Below are 27,068 nucleotides of genomic sequence, written 5' to 3'. Positions count from 1 at the left end.
ATGTTTAACATGCTTTATTATTATAAATTAAACATTTTTACACACTAATCTAATATATATATATTTACAAACTTTGCTTTACACCCATGTGAATGTTCTTCAAGTTGTTTAAAAGTTTATAATAGTATAGTAGTTTATTTATGTATTATTTGATTCCTTGTTATTTTTCAATGAAGTTTTTTCTTAATAAAATTTCAAAACTAAATGATACAATAGTATTTTCTTAAAATATAAAAAATAATTAAAAATTTAAATTTCATACGCATAGAGAAAATAAAATATAACATATAAATTATTTTTTTTAAATCATTACCTTTTAATTTTGTTTCAAGATGTAAACTTTCTAAATTCAATTTCAATCAATAAAAGGAATTTTAAAAATTGATACCAAATTGAAAAAAAATACTACACAAGATCTGTTAATATTTTTATTTAAATATATATAATTATAACGACTATGATAATAAAAATAAAAATATATATGATAATATAGTTAAATTTTCAAATAACTAATTAAATATGAACAATCAAACAACTAAAATTGTATCATACTTTCTTTTTAATAAATTTGGTGGGGGTTTAAATTTCTAAAGTAGGGATATTTTTATCGGTTAACATGAAAATATATACTAGAAGGATTGTTGATAATAAACTAGAATATTTAGATTAGAAGTAATTGAAATAATAGGGATAGATTGAAGCCTGACTGTCATGTTGAGCTAACTTTCAAAAAAAAAAAAAAATTTGAAGAGGGAACCTAAATGATTCTAATATTTACAATCATGTTTTCATAAAAACATCATTCATCAATTTATTAATTGATTTGTTGATTGCTACATGAAATCTCCATTTCAAATTATTCAATTTCAAATCATATGGATTTTTCCGTATTATGCTATTGCTATTTTCTTTATAAATTGTATTATACTTCATCATTCTTTCATAGATTTTAAAATAATGTAAGAAATTGTCTATTCTATTTTTATTAGCATTTCTCTTGAAAAATAATAGTTAGATATGAAGGATATTACTTTCAGTTTTTGTTAACATAACTTCAACAAATCTACTCAAAATTTAGAGCAAAATGCAATCTAAGAATGTTATATTAATAAAATAGTTTACAAGAGAGAAAATTCATATATTAAAAAATTCATCAAGACAAAATCTCTTGAACAAATATTTTTTTTTAAATAATAATTTTAGTGTAATTTCTTGAGTACATTGGGAGGTTAATGTATTACTAGTTATTTAACACTATGAAAAAAAAAAACTAGGAAAGCCATTAAAAATGTTATATGGATTTCTCTAAAATAGCGTGTGCTCCAATATTCTTACCATACCGATTTTAATATCTTAAGCTATCTTATGATTGTAAGGAATACTCAGAATTTAATATAATTCTAAACACAGTACCCATAATTCACCAAGATTCTCAGGTTTGTTTCCCTTTGGTAACTTCCTCTTGATTCTCTTAATTTTGTTGTTCATGCTGTAAACTCTTTCCAAAACATCTTGAATCAATTTAAATTCAGATAATTCACAACTCCATGATCAATCTCATCATCACAATCCTTCGTACCAAACTTAAGAAGGACAGAAATTTGTAAATAGCCAAAAAAAAAACTCAAATCTTTAGTTCATTGGGTGTGACTACGATTTATGCCCAACCTTCTTTCAGAAAAGACATTGGTGGAGGTAAGTTGTTTGGAACATTGTCACACCATGTTGGCCAACCTCAATTTAAATTGAAACATTACTTGAAAGCATTCAAAAACAAAGAACTCACCCTGGATGCTCTTCTAATCCAAGTTCAGATTCAAAAGGAAGCTCCGTTGCCTGTCATAGAAATGGAAATGGAATACAGGGGGAGAATATAGTGCATTAACTTGCTGCTATTTGGTTGTAAACTAACCTGTAATCTATTTGGCCCTGAAATTCTGCAAGTTTTGACTTCCAAAGTTGGAGCTGACGACTCAACTGTATTATGCAATATTCAAAACTGAGTAGGAATTAAAAATCCAGATAAAAACAATTTCAAATCCCATTGTTTGATGAATATAGTAGTTGGGGCGGGTTTGAGTCCCCATGCATATAAATTACTCTTACAAATGCTGTGTCTTGGACAAATATCCTCTTACCATCAATTTGAAGTCCCAGTAGCACTACAAACTAGAAGCTAGTTTAGTTCCTTGCAGTGGGGAATTGTCCCATGATGCAAGAACCCAGCAGGGGTCAAGACCATGCTTCGACATGGTATCTACCATCCTTTTCCAATCTCCTAAGCTGCAAAACAGCAGTTTCCCTCGAAACTCCAGCCTCTTTGGATATAATTTCCTCCAAGGCTGACATTACATCTGAAGGCATTTTGGTTGATGAACCAGAGACGTATATTGAAGCCCCCTCCACTAACAAATTCCAAACCCTCTGGCTCTGTTCCCGCATCTTATGCTGCACATAAACTTTTTGTGGTTGATCTCTTGAGAAGGCTACATAAAACCCTCCACCCCTTGCTATGGATAGCGGTCCACTGTTTTGTGCATGAGACAACCAAAAATCCTTGTACAAGAAGTCATTCTCCTGATTTCGACAACCAAAGAACAACATAACAGGAGCAGCTGAGCCGGACATGTCTTGCATGGCTCTTTCCTCTACAAATCCACGAAAAGGAGCGCAGCCTGTACCAGGCCCAACGAGTACAAGGGGAATTGATGGTGGTGGAGGAGGAAGGGAGCCTTTGCAAAACCATGCTGGAATATATACACCTGTTCATTCAAATAAAAGTTAACAGGTGACATTGATCGCTCAATTGGAAAGTTTCAGTTGCATTTTAGCATACCCATACCATCTTGTGGATCAAGTCCAGCTAGCCACGTAGAGCAGAGACCAGTTCGCTTCCTCTTAAAAGGAGTTGTCCATGAAACTACATTCACAGTCAAGTGCACTTGATTGGGGTGAGCTGAAGGGGAAGAAGAAATGGAGAAAGCCCTTGTTTTCAATGGAGGAACCAACTGCACCAGCCACTCAAATGGCATTTGCACAGAAGGGAAATCTTCCAGTACCTATATTGAAAAGATACAATCAAGTCCTTGCAAGGAGCCACTAAACTATCCTAACATGTAAAAGTGGAGCAGATCAACTCTGATAAACTATTTAAAATGCTGGAGCTTCTCCTACATCCTTTGAGAGGAGGACAAACCTAGCATTGTAAAAGGTCAAAGTTCCTATTACCGTTAATCTAGTAATTGACCAATTAAGAAAAAGCAGTATGTCCTATTTGCATAGCTTAATTTACATACTACAGTTGTTATCTTCGCACAAAAGCCCACACACAGTGTAGATAATTATTTGGTTTTGTTGACTTCAAGTATATTCCTAGAGTAGTATTACATTCAATAGAAGCACATCACAGTAAGATCTAAAAGAGAAACTTAATTTAAGTGCGTGAGGTTTTATTTCAGCAAAATAAACTGATAACATATACCAACATTGTGAAGAAATGAATGTCAACAAAAGATGCTCAACAAATAATGCACAATGCACCATCAATTATGTGCAATAACTCACCTCTAGAACAGTTCTCCGTTCCTTCTGGTTGTACTGGTAAAGATCATCTCTTCCTTCAGGAGAGGCGAAATATTGAAGTCTCTCCTTTTCATGTTCGGCTGTTGCAAAATAACTCATAACCTGAATGAGAAAAGGATTGTCAGTATAAGACAACAGAATAGCACAGGCTTGTGGCAACACCACAACAATCAAAACTGAGCTAGCAAGGAGCATGAATATAAGATTCGATTAGCAAAAATACATGACTTTCTTAATTTCTTTCCTTCAATTGAACGGAAAAAATTCCAATTACAAAGCTTCAACCTTAATTTCCATTAGAACCATTGATTAGGGGAAACCGGCAATGCTAGTTGGAAAATCAGAAATTGTAAGTTGCCTCACTTTATTATACAAGTTGGCAAAGACCAGAGCATAGTGAAGCTGAGCAACTCAAACTCCCAATCTTATCAACATCTATGGTAAATTGCATCTAATTCAATAGAATAGGATAAAAAAAACAAAGAAATATTTTAATAGATCAAACATTTCCATAACACAGCTAGACATTGGTTATTACATGAGAAAGTTTTGAAAATAATGTAGCTATTGAATGGGGATGAACTACTTTGTGTTGAAACATATGAAAAAGGTGCTGCCACCAAATCTATTTCTCCTTATCATTACTGTTATGAAATGTCAATTTAAGACAGTTTTAATTATTCATGTAAGAAAAATAGAGTAATTCAAATTTACATGTGCAAGAAAAGTACAATAATAGTTGGGCACCAATTTTGAATTTACCAATATCATTTTCCAAAATACATCTTTTCTTCCATTTTCTAAAGAAAGAACCAAAAGTGCAATCCTAAATAGCCTCTTCCTGTTTAATTCATTTTCCAAGATAATTTTTTCTCTGGCTCAAATGTGATGAGCAGGAGAAAAAGAGGAAGTGGAATATAGAGAAGGATTGGAGGAGCAAGTAAAAACAGCATGTTACATAAGATGGCATCTTTTGTTTGCTTGAAGATAGAAGAACAAAAAACATACAGCATCCTTGCCTCAAAGAAATAGCGCCTAGGGGAAGCTGATGCAATATCCATGGTCAATTCCACGAAAGTTTTCAATTTTATAGGGACTTTGTAGTCATTGCCTTCAGCATCACGATGACGACTCTCCATCCCTATAGGATGCACCTGAAACAAAATGCATTGCCCATTATTTAGGATAAAGAGTGTGACAGCTATATTGAAGGTGCAAAGTATGACTTGTGCTTCCCCCATAAGCAAGTCAGGGGAAATATGATAAGAAATGAAGTGGTTGATAACAAACAGAATGAAAAAAAGATTTCAGCTTGCAAGTGTTCAGCTCAAACATGCCATAAAGGTTAAGGACTATTCTATTTTGAACTACTGATTTATCAATCTAAAGGTGCACCAAGAATAATATATTAAAAATTCAATATAGGCTGGAAAATGAAGATGTAATGAACATTAAATGAAAAGTAGGTACTGTTTATGATGTTACAACTGATGATAGTTTTTTCTCACATTGTTTAAGTTTCAATACATGATAAACACCTAACACATTTCCAGTTGAGTATGTGACGGTGAGAGCTGAGAATATGTCTACATTGCTGGATAAAGCAATGTGCTGAAGGTAAGCCATTGATGAAGTACCTCTCCAATCCAGTGAGCCAGGGATATGACTCGATTCAAACTGTTCACTAGTGGCTTGCTTCCTGTTATATGATATTCTAATACCAAGATGCATTAAGAATGCAGGCTACTAAGCCTACAAACTACAATTTTTTTATGTTCATGGAATAAGCATAATTTAATAAAATAACTTTCACAAGGACTGCATCTATTTCAACAACTGAGCAAAGATCCTCAGTGAAGTCCTTGATGCAAGAGCAACAAATAAAGGAAGTCTCTGCCAACAAGGGAATGACTTACAGTGATGAGAGATTCAGGATTCAAATTACAACACTGAAGGAAAGCATCCACTGCAGCAGGATCTTGACCAGGAAGAACTTCCAGGACATCACCAACTCCATATTCAATTATCTGTGCAGAGGGTAGAGCACACATAAAAGACACCAAATTGAACTCATTTGATATCAAATTATAATTGAGGTGCTTTGGAATACAAAATCATGTGTGCTCAATCAGAACAAAACAGAAAACTTACAGATGAAACAAACTCAAATTCAAAATGGCGCACATCTTTTCCACAGCCAGCTCTACACAATGGTTGATTCTTGATCTACACAAGTAAGGATAAATGAACAAAGAAATACAGAAGATGCAAAGATGATACAAAGATTGACCAGGCAATTGCTCAAGAGAAAGAGAGGAGATTAGTTCTTTTCGATACTGCTTATCGTTTCAAAATAACCTTCTCAATAGGATGAGAAGGTAATAGGTCAAATTTCCATATGGCTAATTAAATCAATTAGAGAAAGAACACTACAGATACAAGTGTCCAGAAACAGACGAAGTAGAGGATGAGAATACTAAAGCCTTCAGCTTTTGAACTACAAAATGTACACGGATTCTGCCATTAACAGAGGCTAAATAAAATGTTGACCAGCAGCCCCTGCTAATAGCAAGAAGCTCCCAACAATTACACAAGTTCTCATGCATGATAGCTACATGACTTTCTGTATAGAAATTGGAGCTTCAAGTATCGGATAGGAGGATTATCACAAGGAATTTTATTATAAATTGGTTTGCGTTAAGAGCCAGATGATTTGGTGTTTCAGGTTATGATGACAAGCATTTAAGCTTACCATTTTAAGAAAACAGTCAGGAATATTCTTGATATGAGAAACTTTTCCAGGAGACATGGAACGAGCTCTACCAGTTTGCATCTGCACATGATCAAGACCTGATATGACCACAAGGCATAAAAACATAAGTGAAAAAACCTAATTCTGCAAATTAATTTATTAAAAAAATTGTAAGCAACAAGGCTAAATTTTCTAATTTCCAAGTTAAACTGGGTAGGCAGAACAAAGTGTAAAACTGCACAATTTAATTAGCAAATACAATCATTCATTTTCATTGATAGAGGGAATAAAATGCATGTTTAGTAATATTTATCTTTGATGTTTGTATGAACAGAACATTGGCTATCTGGGGTTCAGTTATATTAGTCATCACATATTCCAGCCAAGGTTTCTAACATGTACAAACTCGATTTCCAACTCCTACATGACATGAATGAGATGGTCAACTATAAATAAAACAAATGGTTAAGGCAGTAATGCCAATAGCCATTGCACTAGCAAGGTGGTAGACACGCATCGCACAAGAAGTATCCCAACCTCAAACCCTGCAACAGCCATATTTATTGACACAGAAAAAATGGTTTTATTCTTGAATAAAAAATGGTTGTACCCTGCAATCACTAGGCTAAAAAACCAGCAAACTCACACACATATATTAACCAAAACATGTTTTTTTTTTCCTTTTCTACATTCACAGAATCTCCACCAGATATTTTCCAACTCATCACACAGAAATGTGCATAAACCCCCGCTAAAGAGAATAATACATTCAGAGCATACCTTGGCCCTTGCAATGGAATGGCATTCAATCACAAGAATATATAACAAGAAACCATATCCAAAATGTAGAAGCATTAAACAAAGACAATTGGTAATTGTAATAGCTAAAAAGAAAATGCATAGCCAAACAACTGAATTACCTGGAGCAGAAGATGATTGTAAGTCCACCTTGTCAATTTCATGATATGTTATTTGAAATTTAGGTTGATTGATGAGTTTTGTATCTGATATCACAAAATCTGGACCATTTGGGAAGAATTTAGTGTTAATCTGATACAGCATGCTCCACAAGGATGACATCCAAGGATCCAAAGCACCTTCATACCTAAAAACGAAACCCCGCATATTAGATATCTTAATTTCATCTCAATTCAACATCATGCTTTATTTAGGAGAAAAACAAATGCTTTGTTCACAACAAAGGATGAAAACAGGAGAAATTGTAGTTGTAGGTGCTGCTAGTTTCTGTCCATTAATCTTGTAACATCTAAATAATCAGGAAGAATAATCTGTTCATTGTGCTAACAAAGCCTAAATCCTTTTCTATTGTGATGTAATCATACCCTGAAGGATGCTGATCGTCTCCTAAACCTCTTTCAACAACAGCTGTTGCCCCAAGATCTGAAATTCTTCTGTCAAGCTTCTTTGCCACAAACTGCAGCCATAGCATGCAATACAGATCTGTGATAAAAAAAAATTACAGGAAAAAAGAAACTTGTTTCCTCATGGGTTATTGAATGGAGGATTACAAGAATGATACTGCCTTATGACTCTATAGAGTACAATCCTAGTAATTTGAGCAAATGATGGGTTATCTGATTAGAGACACCTCCTAACAATAACAAGGGCTGGAAGGTATAAAAATATAGGAACCTCAAAGTGAGCCATTCATTAAAAATCAAAGTTCTTATCTTTCACAATTTAAGTTGCAATGGAATACACAGACACACAGACACTTTTCTTAGTAATTGACCCTTCAGAATTTAACAGATAAATCATTACTGCATGATACAAGTCCTAAAGGACTTCAACATATTTCAAAAAAGTCAAGATATAGTGAAAAAACAATGACAGATAAACTCAATACCCAAGTTGAATTTGAGTAAACAGGGAAAAGAGTGAAATAATGAATGTAACTCTCAGAAATTGCAGTCACTTTTTCATAAATCAAAAAATGTCAGAAATGAACCGCCAGATTCATCTATAAAAGAAGGGGTCTTTAAATATAATTCATAAAGCAATGGCATTTGAACTATGTTTCTCAACATACACTATTTTAGATCCCTAGTTGAGGTGGGGGATCAAAAAGGTGTGAATTGAAAGAAAAGTTAACGACCACACAGAATGTGCATTCAATATTCCGGAAGATTACCTTGGTCCACTGTTACTACAAGCATTATGCAGCCTATATTAAATATAAGAACTACTTTTGTTGGAATGTATATTTTCAACATTCATCCTAACCACATGCATACAGCCCCTGATTTCCAAATGCTGTGAACCGTTACACATTCCCCCACATAGAAACATAGTAGAGGAACCTTGAAAAGGATGTAAATACTTGTAGAACTAGAACAGTTATCAGTAATCTTTCAATCATTCAAAAATCAAATCTTCTAGCCTGCATGATATGATAAAGACTCAAGTGCCTAATAGAATCAATGAAATCATACTGCACAAAAGACATTAATATATCTAAACAGAAGATGCACATCATTCTTTTGTAGAGAAAATAACATTACTTATCAAATATTAAACAAAAGTTACAAGTAATTACATTATATTTCTGGTAGCCAGAATCACCCAATCCGAAAACAGCATAATGAACTCCTTCCAGCCAATTCTTAGCAATATTTCTCTGCAGAAGATACTTCCAAAACGACTACAGGCACATATTGAAACAAGAATTAGGAACAGAGACCTTCAAGCCTCTTTACCAAACAGATAAATAAAATTCTAAAGAAAATTTCAATCAACCTTCATGGAATCTGGTGTATCTCCTTGACCTGTGGTGGAAACAACAAAAATTACAGTGTCCTCATGAGGTAAAGAACTCTGAAACAGTAAAAATTAAAATTCTGGTAAGCATTTCTCTCAAGCCATCAGAGAAAATTAGGCAAACTAGAAGAACTCCTTTAAGACAAAAAAAATCCAAATACTAAATTACTAAAAAAAATCCAATTATACTTTCTTTCACTTTCCTTCATTTTCTCTATATAAAAAATCTGAAATTCAGAGTAAAATCGTGCTACCATTTCAAAAACGCATAAGAAAATTTCCTTTCACTTTCCAACAAACAAACACAAAATCAGAGATTGACAGGAAACTTTCCATTATTTTTCAAGCATAGTTTCAAACTTTCTAGGAAACAAAAAATTCAAATTTTCTCATACTTTCTCGTATTTTCTCTGCGATCAAGAAAAATTCTTTTAAAAAAAAAGAAAAAGAAAGAAACTTACAGCATCAAAATCGTCGATAGAGCGTACAGAGGCGGCGCAGCCTCGTCGCTCGGCTTCGCGGCCAATACGCTCCGCCGCATCCAAAGCGTTTCCGGTTTGAGTAGCGTATAGTATCAGTAGCTTTGCTGGTTCCTTTTCCATCACTATAAAACTCAACAATCAATTACTGCGATGGAAAAACCAAATTAATTTATGATTGTTGAATTTGAAGAGCTGAGGAGAAAGGAAAGGAGGAGGGTATCATTGTGGGCCGCGTTGGACCCAGTTTTCAATTTGTGTATGGATCTTATGCCCTGGCCCAAATGATGGATTTACGGGTGAGATTTCTTAGGTTTCTAAAACCTTGTAATCTCAAAATTAAATTAAATTTAAATATATGTTTGTAATTATTTTAAGTATCAAAAATTGAATAAAATTTAATTTTTAAAAATACTATAAAATAATTTAGATATTAACTCTTCTAATTTACATAGAAATTTTATACAAAACTAGATTTTTTAAAATATTCATAGTTTTAATTTCTTTTTAGAGAGACATTTAAGAAATAAAATGAATGTGATAAGAGTAATAAAAAAATAAAATAAATAGAATTTTATCTATTTTAAATATGTGAATTAACTTATTTATTAATTAAATTCAAATTAAACACTACAGTTGAATTTAATTATAGTAGAGAATTGATTCTAAACAACCGATAAATGCTTTTATAGTATATAATTTTTTTTCTTTTATGATAAGGCATTGTAGCATTAGTTTTATGGTTGTAGTTAGTATTGTACCTTTGTTCTCAATCAACTAGTGGAAATGCATCATAGGACTAAAGAAAAGTTTTGCTTTATCTCTTGGAAACTTATCAAAATGAGATAAAATAAACGCAAGAATGTAAACTCTAGAGGTGCACATTTCAATTTTTTGAAGGATTTTGTAGTTTGATAATAGAGTTAAGCAAGCGTTGTATTGCCAAATTAGAATTTTGGATAGTTTTAAGGAATGCTATGATGAAAAATCTTGGTTTGGTCCAGGTAAGGGCTACATTTACTAATATTACTTTAGATATATTATCGCTCGACATTTATAATAAAACATATTGTTTTTCTAGTTTTTAGAATTGCATGTATCTTTCTTTCAACCATGAACTTATGCAACTTTAAACACCAAATAATTAAATGTCTTCGGGCTCCTAATTATTTAAAGGCAAAATAGTTAAGATTAATAATTTAATTTATTTTCACATGTACTCCAAAAAGTATAATTAAATTTAATTATGTGATTTAATATTTTATTCTAGACATAAAAGTTATAATAGTTGATCGATTAAATTCGAATCACATGTGGAATTGAATTTAATTTCACATGTGATTTGGTTCTAAATAAGCTTAAGAGATTTTCAATTCAAACATCTCCTTTGTGAAAAAAAATATTTTCCAAACTATAACATATGCCTAGTGAAATTTTGTCTCAATTGAATTGTCGAAGTTTGATAGGCCAAAAAGATCTGAACAAACCCTTAAGAAGAATCCCAAGTTCTTAGTTTGAGTTAGACCAAGTCTAAACCTTCTATTTTATTTTATTCTCTACTGTTATTTTACACTTTTACTCATTCAAAGTTGTTACAACTTATTTCCTTGAAATAAAGCTAATTAGTTTCTTGAGTTGAAGTTGATATGTTAAATTTAACTCTATTTATTGGAACGTTAGCAATAAATAAAGAATAATAATTTTCTTACAAATACTTGTGGTTTACCTTTCACCCAAAGAAAGTAAGTATTCATCAAAATTATTTATATTGCTTGATCGGGACCTATCATTAGTATCAAAGCACAGTTACAATGGCATCCAATAAAGAGAGGACTGAGGCTTTGAAGGCTGAACTCGGTGGAGTTCAAAATGGAATTCAATGACTAAAGTTAGGTGTAACTAATAAGTTGCACCATTTGAAGGAAACCATCAACAAGCTATTAGAAGCTTTTCTTTCAACTAGAGAAGTCTTTATCAACAACAACCATTGATGAGACAGATCTTTCCATTCACATCGAGAGTAGAACAATGGCAATAGACAGATTTTCTCTTCCAAGATGGTGAAGTTGGCATTTCCAAAATACTCTAGAGAAGATCCGACTGGATGGTTTAGCAGAGTAGCTCAATTCTTTGATTTTCAAGGCACAACTAATAATCAGAAGGTATCTTTAGCATCTTTCCACCTTGAAAGGGAAGTTAATCATAGGTGGCAATGGTTGTGTCGAACCTACCAAGAGAAAGGCTGCTTGGTGACCTGGAGTTCTTTGAAAAGGAATTGTTGGCTCGTTTTGGACCGACAAATTATAAAGATTTTGATGAAGCTCTATCCAAAGTTCATCAGGTTGGATCCTTTTGTGTTTACCAAAAAGAGTTCGAGAGGCTAGGCAATTGAGTTCACAGTTGGATATAGAAGGCTCTTGTTGGCACCTTCATAGGAGGATTGAAATCTGAGATCGCTGATGGAATTCGACTGTTCAAGCCCTAAACATTGAAGGAAGCCATCAACCTAGAACAAATGAGGGATGAACAAAATGCCAAAACGAAAAGGTTCACACAACCTCCATTGTTGAACTGTGTATTTACCACCATCACTCTAGTGAATCGTTCTACCCCAACAACAACACCTAAGAGATTGAGTTAGGATGAAATGTAGAAACAGAAAGCATAAGGGCTTTGTTTCAACTCCAACGATAGATTCACCCCATGATACAAGTGTCAAGGACCAAACTAAAGAATATGAGATGGAGGACGAAGAGTTGCAGATGGCAGATACTTTAAAAGATCAAATCGTACTAGAAATCTTAATACATGCATTAACCGGTTGGACATCCCCACGAACCATACGAGTAGCAGCTACCATTAGGTCTTAAAACATGATTATGTTAATTGACAGTGGATCCATTCGAAAAATTTTAATTGAGAATAAACAGATTACTTCGAATTCTAGTGGTACCAATAAAATTGTTTAATGTCCATATAACAAATGGGGAACGACTATTCTGTCAGGGTCACTTTGATGAGGTACAAGTGAATTTACAAGACATTACTGTTTCACTCACCCTCTATTATCTACCCTTAGCAGGATTTGATATGGTGTTGGCATCCAATGGCTGGAGATGCTAGGCTTCGTTGTCTGCAATTGGAAACAATTAACCATAGACTTCCACTAAGATAATTAAACATGAAGATTACAATGAATTAACCAACCTATTCAAGCAACATCATTGGCGTCAGTTGTGAAAGAAATGTTTTAAGGCCAAATGTTGCTTGCCATCTATCTACAAGCTGCCGAGAAGTCCACATGGGTAGACATTAGTCCTAAAATGCAACAAACATTGAAGGACTATGCAGATGTGTTCAATGAACTAACCACACTACCACCCTTAAGAGATATTGACCATTTCAAAGAAGGTACTCAAACCATCAACATGCAACTCTATAGATAAGCATATTTTTTTAAAAATAAAGATTGAAAAACAAGTCCAAGAAATGCTCAACTTGGGAGTCATTCGACCTAGTTTCAGCCCATTCTCATCTTCTTTTTTGTCGGTAAAGAAAAAAGATAGCACTTGGTGATTTTACATAGACTATCAGACACTAAATTCATCCACCATCAAATATCGATTTCCTATCCTTACCATAGATAATATGCTAGATGAGTTGTATATGCTCATGATATCATAGGTACTAGACTTGCGAGCTGGATATCATAGGTACGAGTATATGCTCATGCTATTCTAAAAACTGCCTTTTAAAACCCATAATGACCATTTTGAGTATCTAGTTATGCATTTGACTTATGTAATGCCCTTTCCACCTTCCAAGCCATTATGAATTTCATATTCCATCATCATCTTCGCAAGTTCATACTAGTCTTTTTTTATGATATTCTTTTTTATAGTCCTACCTAGAAATCACATATAGAACATGTTAGAACCACATTAGATATCTTGAGATAACATTTGTTTTTCATTAAAACAAGCATATATGATTTTAGAAAACACGAATTGGAGTATTTGAGCCATATTGTGACACATCAAGGGGTAAAGGTAGACAATAAAAAGATTAAACCATGGTAGCTTGGCCACAACCTGTTAATATTAATGAATTGCATGGATTTTTAAGCTTGATAGGTTATTACCGAAAATTTGTTTAGAATTATAGACTTTTGATTTATCCCCTTACTAATATCCTCAAAAAAGAAAGCTTTTGATGGACTGACAAAACAGATGGTGTATTTAAACTGCTCAAGCAAACCATGACAACTACCCTGACTTTAATCATACCCAATTTTAATGACTCTTTCATTGTTGAAACTGATGTCTCAAGTGACGGAATCGACACTGTCCTTACTCAGCAAGGTCGACCAATTGCATTCATGAGTCATGCTTTAAGAATTAGTAAATGAGCATGGTCTGTTTATGCCAATGAAATGCTCACAGTTGTATAAGCAATTCAGACATGGCGACACAGTTGTATAAGCAATCAGAAATGGTGACCTTATCTTTTAGGCAGAAAATTCTTCATTCAAACTTATCACAAGAGTCTCAAATATTTCATAGAGCAACTTGTGGCCATTCCCGAACAACAAAAATAGACAACAAAGCTTTTGGGCTATGACTATAAAATTCTTTACAGGTCAGGACGTGAAAATTCAGCAGCTGATGCCCTCTCTCACCGACCTAACAACGATTTTCTTAATCCTTTTTTTGTTCCACAAGTTACTCTTTGGGATGATAAAAGAATGGTAGCAAAAGATGATCCGTATATGCAGCAAGTGAGCCACCAATAAACTACGGATCCTACTGGTCCATACTCAATAAAAAATGGTCTTTATTTCTATATATATAAAAAAAGATTAATTGTTCCACAAGCTATCTACAACCAGCTGCTACATGAATTTTATGACAACAAAATGGCACAACATTCTGACATATTGATAACATTCAAAAGGTTAGATCAACAATTTTATTGGTCATCCATGTATCAGTTCGTCCAAGACTATATTGCGTAATGTGAAGTTTGCCAAAGAACCAAAATTGAAACTCTTGCCCCAACGGGATTACTTCAGCCATTGTTTATTCCTTGTCAAGTGTCGGATGATATCACTTTGGATTTTATTAAAGGCCTTCCATCCTCCCATGGAAAAGATAATCTTTTGGTGGTTGTAGATAGACTTAGTGAGTATGTTCATTTTGTTGCATTATCTCATCTATTTTCTGCAAAGATTATAGCTGAACAATTTATAGATTACGTCATCAAACACCACGACATGCCAAAATCAATCATTAATGACCGCAACCCTATATTTATCAGCAAATTCTAGTAAGAATTCTTTACCATGTCAAGAACCAAGTTGAAATTGAGCTTCGTTACCACCCGCAGACTGACGAACAAAATGAAGTTGTGAACCACTGTGTTAAACAACACCTTAGTTGTTTCGTCCATTAATGGCTACAAAAATGGTATAGTTACTTACCTTGGGTAGAATTTTGGTATAACACCACCTACCACAGTTCGACGAGGATGATACCTTTCCAAGCCTTGTATAGTCGGTTTCCTCCTTGCATTCCCTTTTATTTTGTTAGGTTATCTCGGGTTAATAAAGTAGATTAAAGCCTCTTACATCGAGATGAATTGCTCCAGCACTTGAAGAAGAATTTAAACATGGAAACTAATAAAATGAAACAAACATCAGGCAAAAAGAGGCGAGCTATAGAGTTTCAAGCAGGTGATATGGTACTCCTAAAGCTAAATACTTATCGCTAACAAACCATATTCAAACGAGTTCATCAAAAACTTGTCAGCAAGTTCTACAACCCTTATCAAATCGAGAAGAAGATCGACAATATTGCTTACCAATTACAATTACCAACAAGCACAAGAACCAACCTTGTTTTTCATGTCTCTCTCTTGAGGAAATATGATGGGGGTCCTCCACAAGTTACCTTAAAGCTCCCATCTACTACTGACAAAGGTGTAGTTTTCATAGAACCAGAAAACATCCTTGATACATGCTAGATTAAACAGGGCGATAAATTTATTGAAGAGAGCTTGGTGAAGTGGAAGCAGTTGCCTATTAAAGACGCTACATGGGAAGATAACACTGTTGCATAATCAGTTTTCTTATCTAGACCTTGAGGACAAGGTTCCAATTAGCGGAGAGAGTATTGATAGGATGAGAAGATCTGAATGAACCCCTAATAAGAATCCTAAGTTCTTAGTTTGAGTTAGACCAAGTCTAAGCCTTTTGTTTTATTCTAAAAATTCCTAACTGATTTTCTGTATGTATGTTACCACATGGATTCCATTTAATTTATGCATACGACAATATTGTTTTAATGGGATTCTAATATTACAAATACAAATATATTAGAAAATTTAGGTAAATCATTATAGCAGTTCATATACCATAGAGTTATTTTTTCTCAATTTCTTCTCAAACCTTTTGTTTTCAATCTATAGGTTTGTTAGAGGAGAGAGAAAGTAACTAAAAAACAATGAAGGAGCGACAAAGTTATTTGTTGACCATATTTTGACCACGAAAAAGGGTGTTCTTGGTGTGAACATGTTATATTTGATGAATAAAGTTCCGTTGAAGTGTTTTTAAACATTCATCTTACCTAAAAAAATATATCGGGATCAATAAAGAAAAAAAATTGATTTAATTTTGTATCTTTTGACCATTTATGGATAAATAAATTGGTTTTTTTTAGGTTCTAAGAGGTTTTATTAGATGTTTTTAAATCAAAATTGGTTGAAAATAGATTCTCAAACATAAAAAATGACCCCATAATTTTTCAATCACCACTATACTGACCAAATTTTGGACAAGCAAAAGCATATGAGAAAGCACTTGCATCGAAGTCAAGAAAGCCATGAGCATCAAAATTCAAGAGTGAACAAGATCTCCATCCCATTTCCAATTCAAAGCATTCTAGCTCTACTAAGGTCAGTATAAATTTTCCTATAGCATAACTTTTCCTATTGCATATGCTAGTTTTTTTATGAAGTAGGAATTATCCAAGGCCTAACTGCCATATTAGAACATCTAGGAATTGATTTGGAGTGAAGATATATACAGGTTTTTTAGAAATCAAAAGACACTCATTATATAAGTTTTTGACTTACTAGTTCGAATGATAGATGACCCAAAAAGATGATGGGAGAATGCTATCATAGGCCAGGAAGTTTTAATTCTCATCTGCTGAGAAAAAGCTATTTGCCTTTTATTTGCGTAGGCAGAGTTGTAGCTTCACTGACAATTGTGTCTTCATCTTTTTACGAGATTTTGAATTCGAACATCTCCTTTGTGAAGAAAAAAAAAGTTTTAATTTCCATACTATGTCACCCAATGAATTCCATTTAATTCACTTGTTTTATGCACTACGACAACATTGTTTTGAAGGATTCTAACATTACAAATATAAAATATACTGAAAAGGCTAGGTAAATCATTGCAGCAGTCTAGAATACCTTTTTTTTCAATTGTAGTTTTTTATAACCAATTTCTTAAAATTTGTAAAGAAAAGAAAAGATTTGATAAAAGAGGATCAAAGTGTAAAATAAAAAGAAACCATATGACCTATCTAAGTTTTGGAGGACAAAGTTCTTTTTCATCCTTCTATTTTCATTTTTCTTCTTTTACAATCCTTTTATTTTTTGCAATTTTAGTTTTGGTAAAAAATTTTACTTTTCTTATTTTTCAATCTCTGAATTTGTTAGATGGAATAGAAAGTTGCTAGAAAACAATGAAGAAGAGAGTCGTCGATTGACCACATTTCGATCATAAAATACATCATTTTTAGTATCAATGAGTTCCATTCGACGATAAGAGTTTCATTGAGGTGTTTTTAGACCTCTATCTTACCTAAAACAAATATGGGGGTTAAGAGAGAATTTTTTTTCCCCATTTGATTTTGTGTTTTTAAACCCTTTTTTATGTTGGTTTTAGATTGATAAATTATTTTTTTGAGGTTCCAATGGTGTACCATCGTCTATTAGATGTTTTTGAATGAAAATGGATTGAAAATAGGTTCTTAGGCCCAAAAAATAGCCCCATAATTTTCTGTCCATCACTATGGTATTTAGATTTTGAGCATGTAGACGATGCGTTATCTGCCTTAATTTTCTTAAAACAAAATAAGAGAGTAAAATTTCAAAATAATTCCGCATAGAAATATGATTATATTAATAGATTTTATATCCAATTTCTTATGGTTGGGTCAATAAAGTCATGAAAATAAAAAGAATTTGATTTTTTTCATGGATTTGTTTTTCAATTTTATCGTTCAACATTGTTTTTTTTTTTTCCAATTTCATTCTTCAAATTTTAGTTTATTTTGAATTGGACTTCCTAATTTATTTTGGTTTATTTTTTTATAAGGTTATGGTGGTCTTTAAACAAACATTCTAAAATTAAATTGATGCTCAATTTTTTGAGCCTGTATTTTTATTGTCATATAATTAAATAAAAATAGTTTTAGAAAGAAAAGTTATAAAATCCAGTGAAGTCCATGACTAGAATTACGAATTTGATGGGTTAACTTGGGTTGATTAGGAATTGAGTTATATAATTTGTTTCAGTTTTTTTCTAAAAGAGTATCTTGGTTTCAAACAAATATTCTAACATTGGATTGATGCTTGATTTTATGAATTTTTATTTTTGTTATTATATAACCAAGTAAAAAACAATTAAAAAAAAGTTATTGAATTAAATAGAGCCCATGGCCTAGCGTGGGTTAAGTCACGAAGGCCAAGTCGATCTAATATATCTTTGTCTCAATGTTACTATAAAAAAAAACAATTTCTTAATATATCTTTTTTTTAAAATGTCATCTTGAATTTTTTTTTAAAATCAAGTTATGTTTTTACCGGTCATCTAGATTACCTTAAACTCGTCACATTAACTAGATCACATCGGAATAACCTCCACAATTTATTTCCAAACCTGAGCTAGGTAAATAATCACTTCAAGATATTTTAAGTTTAATATTTTAAGTTTAATACATTAACTTGTATTTTTCAAAATATTTTTGACATTATCATTAATGATAATGATAATGTTAAGCAAATTATCTAGTTTCAGTCCTACAAGGCATAATTTGTTAATATAAGCTCATGTGTACACTAGGCAACCAAATATTTGGCCATGTCGTGGAACACAATCACTCTACTTTTACTTGATCAAATGCTAGGAGCCCTCTGGGTAGATAAATTGGAAGTCGCTCGTGTGATTTTCGATTTCAAATAGAATCACGCATCTATAAGGTGAAAATAATGTTTGACTGATTGTTTATTTTCACGAATCATTCAAAGGTTGCCTTGTCTATTTTTTCAATTTATTGTTAGTTTTGTGAATTCTTTTTTATTTTTTTTACAAAACAATGATAAAAAAAATAATGATTACTGCACAATTCATTCCATTCCCTGCAATGAAAGAGATACTAGACTAAGTTGGTTTCACAATTATTGAGATATACCACACAACATTTATCTCATTCCCCACACAGTTTACGAAGAAGAAAAAAAATACCAACCCATTATATAAAAATTAATACGACGAAAGTCAATGGCCTGCCTAGGCCTCAAGTTCCAGGAAGGCTTAGATTAAGAAATACAAAATCTGCATTATAAACGATGAGTACTTTATGTTCTGTCAATCTCACTGTGATTCTGGTTTCCCATCGCTCTTATTTGCGGCCATCGTTTTGTTCACAGTATCTTCATCAGGTTCTGCACGCTGTTTCCCATCAGATTCCAACACTGCTTCCCCCCCATATTGTTATCTTGGTAATTTCAATTTCTCACTGTTATCCTGCTGCTGCTCACTGCTCTTAGATTCATCGATGATCTTGCCCAAAGCATTTTCAGCTTCAACATGCCTTTTGCTACTTGCTCCATCCTCTGCTTCCTCAGTTTCATGTTCAGAAAGCAATTCTGTGGGCAGAGCATCCGATGATCATGGAACAACATTTTGCTGATCTGGAGGAACCTTGAGCTGGTCATGGTCCTGCACTATATTTGCTTCGACCTGTTCTTTAACTTCAACAGGTTGAAGATCATCTGGTGATACTTGACTCTGATGATCAATACTGTTACGTGTGCTATGCGTTGTCTGCTCATAATCTTCCACTATATTCACTTGAATCGACCCTTCTGTATCCTCAATAACTTTAATATCAGGTGAGGTTTTGATATTCTCTTGGCTAGACACTGCTCCCTCTTCATCCTTGTGGCTCGGTGCTTCGTCGATAAGTTGAAGATCAGTTGAGATTTTTACATTCTCTTGGTTCAATGCCACTCCCTCCTCTTCTCTATTATGATATTGATCATTATAGGGTTCGGGTTTGATATTATGTCCTAGGTCATTAGAAATCACTTCTTGATGCTCAGCACTGCTCATATCACCTTCATTGTTGACGGGTTTGGATGTAGAAAAGTCTTGAAACTCACTTTCTGAATTAGATTTCTCAACCAGGTCTGGTTCTTGTGCAGCACTTTCTGCTTTTGAAACAGTACCAGCTGCATCAGTTGAAGCAGGGAAAGACTGGAAAGCATCCCAGTCATCTTCGTCCTCTTGGTCATCTTCCATTGTGACCTGGTCAAAGTGAACAGGGGATGATGGGGTAGAACTTTTCTGTCTACTTCCTTCTATTGGCAGTGTTGATGTGGATGATGTTTGGGAATCTTTTGGCACTGGTAATTTTATTTCTAATGGTGCCACAGTTTTCATTGGTGATGCATTTTGATGCTGTGCCACAGAAGCACGGATTACCCCCTGAAAGTAGAAAATGAGAGGTCAAAAAGGAAGTTCCATTATAAGCCCAAAGTCAAATATAATATTCCCACAACAAAAGCACTGAAAAGGAAACCCACAAACTACTATAATCGACTTCCACCATTGTTAAGAATAAAGACTAGGAACAAGAATTGCTGAAATTAGACAAATCTTTCCAAATCCTCTCATGCCTCACCACTCCCCTATATGTGCATGTCTATGTGAAAGCACGCACGCACTCAAGCCACTCCCTTCACATGTAAATGGCACTCTAATTCAGTCTTTTGTTATAAGCCGGAGTCTGAGAAGAGATGCAATAGCTTGTTGTCCAAGTCACATCTGGCTCAGGAAGCCTTTCAAGTTGCCATACACTTGTGGTGAAAGTAAAAGTTGCAGATTGAAGGAATGAAATTAAAAAATATTAAAACCATGTTTAAAACAGACTGCAGCGAACAATGAGAAACACAGAATCCAGTTGACAATGATGACAAATAATAAGAATAATGGGTCTTAATTGGGTTAGCGTTGCCTGACTAACAAACTATGAGAAAGCACAACTAGCATCTTTTTTCTTTTTCAAATGAAATTGTATATTAGAAACATAGCAAAAAAAAAAGCTACATAAAGGAAACTATATAAAAGTAGTAACCTGAAGTTGTTGTTTATGTGACACAGGCATTGATAACAAGACATCCTTAAAGTGGACTGCCGATGAAGGAATTTGAGCAAGAGAAGAAACAAGCCTTACAGCATTGGTTCTTATATCACTGACTTCCTGTCATTAATTGTGCGGCAATGTTAATAAATATTTAGACAATCCTGTTCTTAATTAAAACTTAAAAAGCTGTCAAGATTTGTCAACCTGAGAGGAATCATCTTCTGATGCTGAGAATATCATGACAATGGCTTTGAGAAGCAGATTCATGAAGCCTCTCTGACATTCATTTGCTTTTGAAAGTGTTTGTAGAAGCACTAGAAATCTCAAGCACTCACCAGCAATAGACACAGATTCTTTACTTACTGGTTTCTGTAACAATGGAATATTATAATTTGTTTAGAATGGCAGCATTCAAGTTTAGAAGTGCAGGTACCATAATTTTAATTAGCAACTAAAAGCAAAACCTTCAACGAGGTGTGGATTATGTGGAAAATTTCTGTAACAAGCTCTCCACTAAAAAATATGAAGAAAGAACTGTCTTCTATGCTGGTGCTTCTCTGAGTCATGGTTTTGAGCACTTGCAATCCAATTGCTTGAACCTGTACACAAGGTTTACCAGGTGTCTTTCAATGTTGGGAAAAGAATGTGGCCAATCCTAAAAATGCTTGCATGAATATCAGCTTACCTGTACATTTGAATCTTTCAGCACAGTCTGGATGTATTTGCTGCAATACTTGAGCACAGCAAGACAAATAGTATTGCTGTCTTCAGCTTGTCTGCCATATACACTTTCATAAACTAGCTTGGCAAATAACATCATTTGCTCAATAGAGAAAGAAAGCTTCAATTGCAGTAACTTGAGTAAGTCAGATCTTTTGTTCTCCAGAAGGTGAATGCCCTTGATGCAATCCTTAATCAAATCAGCAATCACATTCAGACAAGTTCCCAGGATTGCCCTCAGATGACTGCTATTATTACCATGTTCAGCAGAGTCTGCAACACAAAATTCAATTAACTTCCTATGAAGCATTTATTATTTGAAAACACATTTACTTATCAGGATTGAGGCATCACAGCACGGTTTTTTTCCTGAAAGAGATTGATAGAAAGAAGGCACACACCACCACAACATGCAATACAAACTGAATTTCTTTATTTGTCTGTTTTTTATGATGAAAGGTAAATTTCTCCCTATAATGGAGTCATTCAGAATACCTGTTTGGCCTGTCAAATGAACTTCTGAGTTTAGTTAGCTGAGAAAGAGACTGCTTTTATCTACTTATAAAACGTGGAAAGAACTAGTGCACAAAGCCCTTAGCTATTCTGCATGGTACCTTCCCTTCATTATTTTCTGCCAAGGGATTTCCTAAAATGATTTACCTATATTTTTTAAACAGTTCAAGTAATTTCTTCTTAGGGAAAAAGTAAGAAGCAAGCCATAGGGGAGTAAAATGTTGTCTCCAAGAACACAAGTGAAGTGAAAAACTGGCAATACCACAGGAGTGGTTCAGTTTATGATTAATCACAAGAGAATGAATTCACTAGCAGCTACATTGCAGCAATGTCAAGTACCGAATGCTCACCATCAACAAGTTTCTTCATCAAGGGAATCACACACTTTACAAAGTCATTAACTGTTGAAAAGCTTAACTCTGTCAAAGCTTCTCTGACACACTTGTAACCAACCAACACTAAGGCCACGACCACAGACTTTAATTGCTTCTGCATATTAAGGCACAACTTCAAGGAAAATTCAATGAGCAGCTTAAAGTGGTAAATAATGAGATAATACTAGCAATGATAGATGAACATTTTTATGGGTAAATCCTCAAGGAAAGATATAATATACCACAGAGTAAATCAAATTAAGTATAAGAAAAATCTAAACTGAAATACCTAACCCACCTTTGGTTCGCAACGCTTCACAAGTGTCTTTGCTGTAATAAACAATGGAGATATCAACTCCTCACAGTTTGAGTGATCTGATAGGACCTCATAGGTTCTAAGCACCAGTAAGTTGGAAAGTATCAGCTAAAGGTGTTTCTTAAGGAACACACTTAATTAAATGCCTAAAAAAATTAATTTCTAATACTATTTTTAAAAGGCATGACCTCTGAAAAACATTGAAGATATAAGCCAAGAGAAGTTCCACGACCAGATAACCTAAAGCTTCTGCTTCAAGAAAATCTGCGGGACAATTCTGCACAATCTGTTCCAGAAATAAATTAGAATCACCTCAGCCCAATAGAATGCATACATCCAATGCAGACATCAAGCTAAAACTCATCATTTTTACTGCTAAAAGTCAGATCAATCCTGGAAAAGGAATTAAATTTAAGCAGAATCGATCATTAATCTTCCAATCTACATGCTAAAAGAACTAATTCCTTTTATCAGCAAAAGGTATTTATAAACACATCACTAGAAGGACATGGTGCAATGCTGCGCACAGCCATCAAGACTTAAATAATTAGTAGCAGTACATCAACAATGTGAAATCTCTTTAATGCTCCAGTTAAAGTTGTAGTAGTTGTTGTGCCATGGCATGCAATCATCTATCACTGCTTAAATGGTGCAATAATTCTAATTAGTTGTGGATGTTCAGAAAACAAGCATGATTTTCTTTAGACTTAAAGAGGAGCTTTCACAAAACAAACATCAATTATTTGGAAAAAATGAAACTTGTGAAACTTACCTGTGATAGAACTGATATTGAAAGAGTATTCCAGGAATTATCCATGTAAATAGAGTAGAAGAAAACCTGCATTGATTCAGGATGATAAGAAGGCATAAACAAGTAGGGCATGGCCATGGATATTGAGCATAAGAAGGCAGTCATCTCAGAATCACAAAAAGGTAAAAGCCCTTCACCAGCAGATTCACATGATAGTGCATGGGAAGCTAAAACATGTGTTTATTATACTATGTATTCTTGCAATGAAACATGTGAAACTAGTCTTTTGAAAGTTCAAGTACAATAGTTTTGTATCTTATATCGGCATGAAAAATTGAGTCTTCCTTACAAATGATCTATCATGCTTGTCTTCCTTGCCATGACATGGACATGATTGAAAATTTGTCACCCAGAATTTAATGCTGAAAAAAATTGGATTGACATCCTGAGATGCAAGCATCAAGAACATACATCACTACAAGCACAGAAGATACTGTCTTCATTCTCACTTCCTATTCAATATGGCTTTTAGAAACACATGCAGCACTAGAGTTTATATCATTAGGGCCAAGTGAATGACATCACAAGTTCTTTCTAACAAGTCTAGAAAGATGAAACACAATCAATCAATGAAGCAAAGTAAGCTTTTACATGTTTTTAGAGCAAAGGGCAAAGAAATAGGACACAACCTGCAGCAATTCTCGGCAAATATCCAGAGTAATAAATTCTTCAGTGAAAAATCTTTCTGTCAAGAGAAACTGGAAAACTGGCAGAACAATCTCATATTGCTTCAAAGCTGCAGTATTTGTCTCTTCAGTTGGCGAATCTCCACCGTATCTTACTTCAGCAGAACTTAGTAATATTATTCGTCTAGTAAGAGTTGGATGTTGTCGCTGAAATAGAACAAGCAGGGAAAACCCCCATAGAAATCGATAATCTTCCAACTTGAGTTCAACCATGCTATATCCAGATATTAAACTATTATTTGATGTATTTTCATCTGTTTCCTTTGAATTCCCATGGGTATTTGCAGGAATTGCATCTAATGCAAGTGCTTGCAGAATCACTGGCCAGGATTCCTCTAAACTGAGCTGCACTTTTGATGAAACGATAGGTGATTGAATTCCATCAAGGAATGGATTCCACTGTATGGAAAGAGCAACTAACTTAAACATTTCCTTGATAAACACAAATGAAATCAAACAAGACAGCAATCAATAGCATAAAGCTAGCAGACTGCTATGCTTACATTTTTCTTGGCATCCAGGCATAAGCAAATATAACTGTAATCCTTCAGAACCCCAATCCAGTACTTCCCCAGAATATTTGAACTCTTAGAAAACAATGGTAACAATGCTAGATACTCGTCTGGAACTCCACTATGGTGTCTCCTCAAAAATGAGAAAGTGTAACATTTGAGAGAGGCATGAGCAGCCAGAAGTCTTATCTTGATCTATTAAATCTTCAAATTAGTTAGTAAAGTCCACTGCATGCTAATGTATACAAAAATATGCAGGACATAAATGGCTACTTTGTTCTATTACTGAAGCAACAATCACTTGGTATACCTTGCATGAGACCCACTCTGCGAATGAAGGATAATAAACATCCTTGAAGTCATTCAGTGGCCTAGAAATTAATGAAAACATGCGTTTAACTGCAACTTGATCACCACCCAGTACTCCACTGGTCATTATCTAAAACACAAAATGTCAATTCATTTTCTTATATGTACAGAATTTCAATTACTTTAAGAAAACAATTAATCACATATGTTAAGTCAGAACCTTAGTGGCCAGCTGAAGCCCTGCCTCGAGAAGAATAGGACCAGAAGATGCATCCAATGCTGTGCGAACAGCAGATACTAGTTGGGCCTACATATCAAATAGCCCAAATTAAAAAACAGAGAAGCATACATTCAGAGAAAAACAAATCAATCAACAGTTTGTATTGTTCACGTCAGACTATTTAAGAGCCCCTCTTCAAACTCTACTTTGTTAGTATAAAGAAATATTAGAAGTGAATTAACAGTGAAAACTGTTATAATATTCCACTATGCATATTTTATCAACTAAGCACAGTGGTTGAACTAGTACAGGTGAGCCAGACCATTAGCCAGATCAATGTCCTAACAGAATTTAATAACTAAGCAAATAACATACCTGGTATTGTTCCAGTAGAAGATGTCCAGGAAGCTCTGGGTCTGGGGATTTTTCAAACTGTAATCCAAGAAGATAAAAATAGAACAAATTAAGAGGGAAATTTTTTTATTTGACAAACAGAGAATGTGGAAAGAAAAAAGCTGCCCCAACAATGTAAGGCGGAGACATTAACTGCACAAAATGCCACAACTAAGTTATAACATGTAACAGCTAACAAGCATAACCCATCATAGTTCTTTGACAGTTGCACAACAAAACAAGATCCATTATTTCCTCATCTCCTCCACATGTGACATTGACTTAAATTAACATCGCCAATTGAGAGATTTCAAGTACAAGAAAGGATCAAAGTTCATAGGGCAAAGAAGACTTTGGAGGAACCCCCAGATATCACACATGCCTCCACAACGAACAGCAAGCTGAACTCCAATTTTTCCTTTTTTATCCTCATTAAGCCTCCAACATAAGACATTGCTTCCTGACCACTGAGTTGAGCCACCTAAAGACAATTTGTTTTTGATGAAATACAGCTGGATTTTGATTCAAATTCCTCGAAGTCCACATATATAGTGATTGACTTTGCATACTTATTGGTAGAACCTGTAACACATCAGCTGGTGGCCCTATCCCACACCCGTATATCACCAGAACAACTTCTCACATCCATCACCTATTAAGCATCATGCCTCAAAGATTTGTGCCACTAGTTCCAAAATCAGCAGTAAGCTACCTAGGTTCATAGCAGAAGTCCTAGCATCCTCGGTTCTTACATAAAGCAGCAGAACTACCACAAAACTCAAAGCAAATACAAAACATTTTCTGACATGAAGAAACAAAGTGCAATTAAAAACCAAGTTTAGAAGCACACGATGCATGCTAATCTCACATGGGCAGGAAAAGGAATGTAACTACAACTCAATATATGCATTATATGCCACCACTGTTCTCCAAACAGGATGAGGACAAAGTATCTAACTAGAACTTAATTAGCAAACTGAGTGGAAACAAAATACCTAAAACTTTTCTAAAGCAGTGCCAGCACCCATATTTACCTTGTCAAGAATTGCAGTTAAGAGTCTCACACCAATTGGCCGCATGTTTTCAAACTGTATTGTGCTAATCTATGACAGATGAAAGATCAAAACACTGTCAATTTTAATATGTGTGTGTATCAAACTAATACAGCTGTTCAACAATGACAAT

At 34.1% G+C, this 27,068-nt stretch overlaps 2 protein-coding genes across 12 annotated transcripts in view; both read right to left on the bottom strand.

Annotated features, from left to right (window-relative positions):
• Positions 1 to 1,499: 1,499 nt before the first annotated feature.
• Positions 1,500 to 9,833, bottom strand: LOC133698227 (NADPH-dependent diflavin oxidoreductase 1). Of its 8 annotated transcripts, XR_009843037.1 has the most exons (14): positions 9,574 to 9,833; positions 9,092 to 9,169; positions 8,892 to 8,996; positions 7,678 to 7,769; positions 7,255 to 7,439; positions 6,335 to 6,432; positions 5,734 to 5,808; positions 5,499 to 5,609; positions 4,602 to 4,736; positions 3,565 to 3,684; positions 2,837 to 3,059; positions 2,139 to 2,762; positions 1,913 to 1,977; positions 1,500 to 1,836 (listed from the first exon to the last, which is right to left on the bottom strand). XR_009843037.1 is itself a non-coding variant. In XM_062121081.1 (12 exons), the coding sequence occupies exons 1-12, from the start codon at positions 9,712 to 9,714 to the stop codon at positions 2,233 to 2,235; spliced, it is 1,893 nt and encodes a 630-aa protein (XP_061977065.1). In that variant the 5' UTR covers positions 9,715 to 9,833; the 3' UTR covers positions 1,983 to 2,232. The 8 variants fall into 8 exon arrangements, 6 of the variants coding, with proteins under 6 accessions (XP_061977065.1, XP_061977066.1, XP_061977068.1 ...); XR_009843036.1 differs by having other exon boundaries at positions 1,500 to 1,977; XM_062121081.1 differs by lacking the exons at positions 1,500 to 1,836; positions 1,913 to 1,977 and having other exon boundaries at positions 1,983 to 2,762.
• Positions 9,834 to 19,115: 9,282 nt separating this feature from the next.
• LOC133699507 (protein SWEETIE) overlaps positions 19,116 to 27,068 on the bottom strand; it is a 37,576-nt gene continuing 29,623 nt past the window's right edge. For 3 of the 4 annotated variants that reach the window (XM_062122770.1, XM_062122772.1, XM_062122773.1), the window contains 15 exons: positions 26,918 to 26,986; positions 25,866 to 25,922; positions 25,491 to 25,577; positions 25,272 to 25,400; positions 24,953 to 25,156; positions 24,393 to 24,848; positions 23,725 to 23,790; positions 23,141 to 23,238; positions 22,935 to 23,031; positions 22,613 to 22,769; positions 21,715 to 22,022; positions 21,494 to 21,628; positions 21,234 to 21,398; positions 21,021 to 21,146; positions 19,116 to 20,371 (listed from right to left, as the gene is read on the bottom strand). In XM_062122770.1, the coding sequence (XP_061978754.1) occupies positions 19,553 to 20,371; positions 21,021 to 21,146; positions 21,234 to 21,398; positions 21,494 to 21,628; positions 21,715 to 22,022; positions 22,613 to 22,769; positions 22,935 to 23,031; positions 23,141 to 23,238; positions 23,725 to 23,790; positions 24,393 to 24,848; positions 24,953 to 25,156; positions 25,272 to 25,400; positions 25,491 to 25,577; positions 25,866 to 25,922; positions 26,918 to 26,986 (2,973 nt within the window). In that variant the 3' untranslated portion in view covers positions 19,116 to 19,552. The remainder of the gene's footprint in view (positions 20,372 to 21,020; positions 21,147 to 21,233; positions 21,399 to 21,493; positions 21,629 to 21,714; positions 22,023 to 22,612; positions 22,770 to 22,934; positions 23,032 to 23,140; positions 23,239 to 23,724; positions 23,791 to 24,392; positions 24,849 to 24,952; positions 25,157 to 25,271; positions 25,401 to 25,490; positions 25,578 to 25,865; positions 25,923 to 26,917; positions 26,987 to 27,068) is intronic. The other variant, XM_062122771.1, reaches the window with a different exon arrangement.

This window comes from Populus nigra, chromosome 7, assembly GCF_951802175.1.
Source record: "Populus nigra chromosome 7, ddPopNigr1.1, whole genome shotgun sequence".
Lineage (NCBI taxonomy): Eukaryota > Viridiplantae > Streptophyta > Magnoliopsida > Malpighiales > Salicaceae > Populus > Populus nigra.
Note: the sequence above shows the minus strand (reverse complement) of the source record. Positions and strands in the feature narration are given on the sequence as shown.

Bases quoted from the DNA above. Each gene is read 5' to 3' on its own strand.
- LOC133698227 (XM_062121081.1), bottom strand. From the start codon at position 9,714: ATGGAAAAGGAACCAGCAAAGCTACTGATACTATACGCTACTCAAACC. The intron at 9,170-9,573 runs GTAAGTTTCTTT...TTACTGTTTCAG, and splicing joins CTATCGACGATTTTGATGCT to AGTTCTTTACCTCATGAGGA. The intron at 3,060-3,564 runs GTGAGTTATTGC...TTTTCAATATAG, and splicing joins AACGGAGAACTGTTCTAGAG to GTACTGGAAGATTTCCCTTC.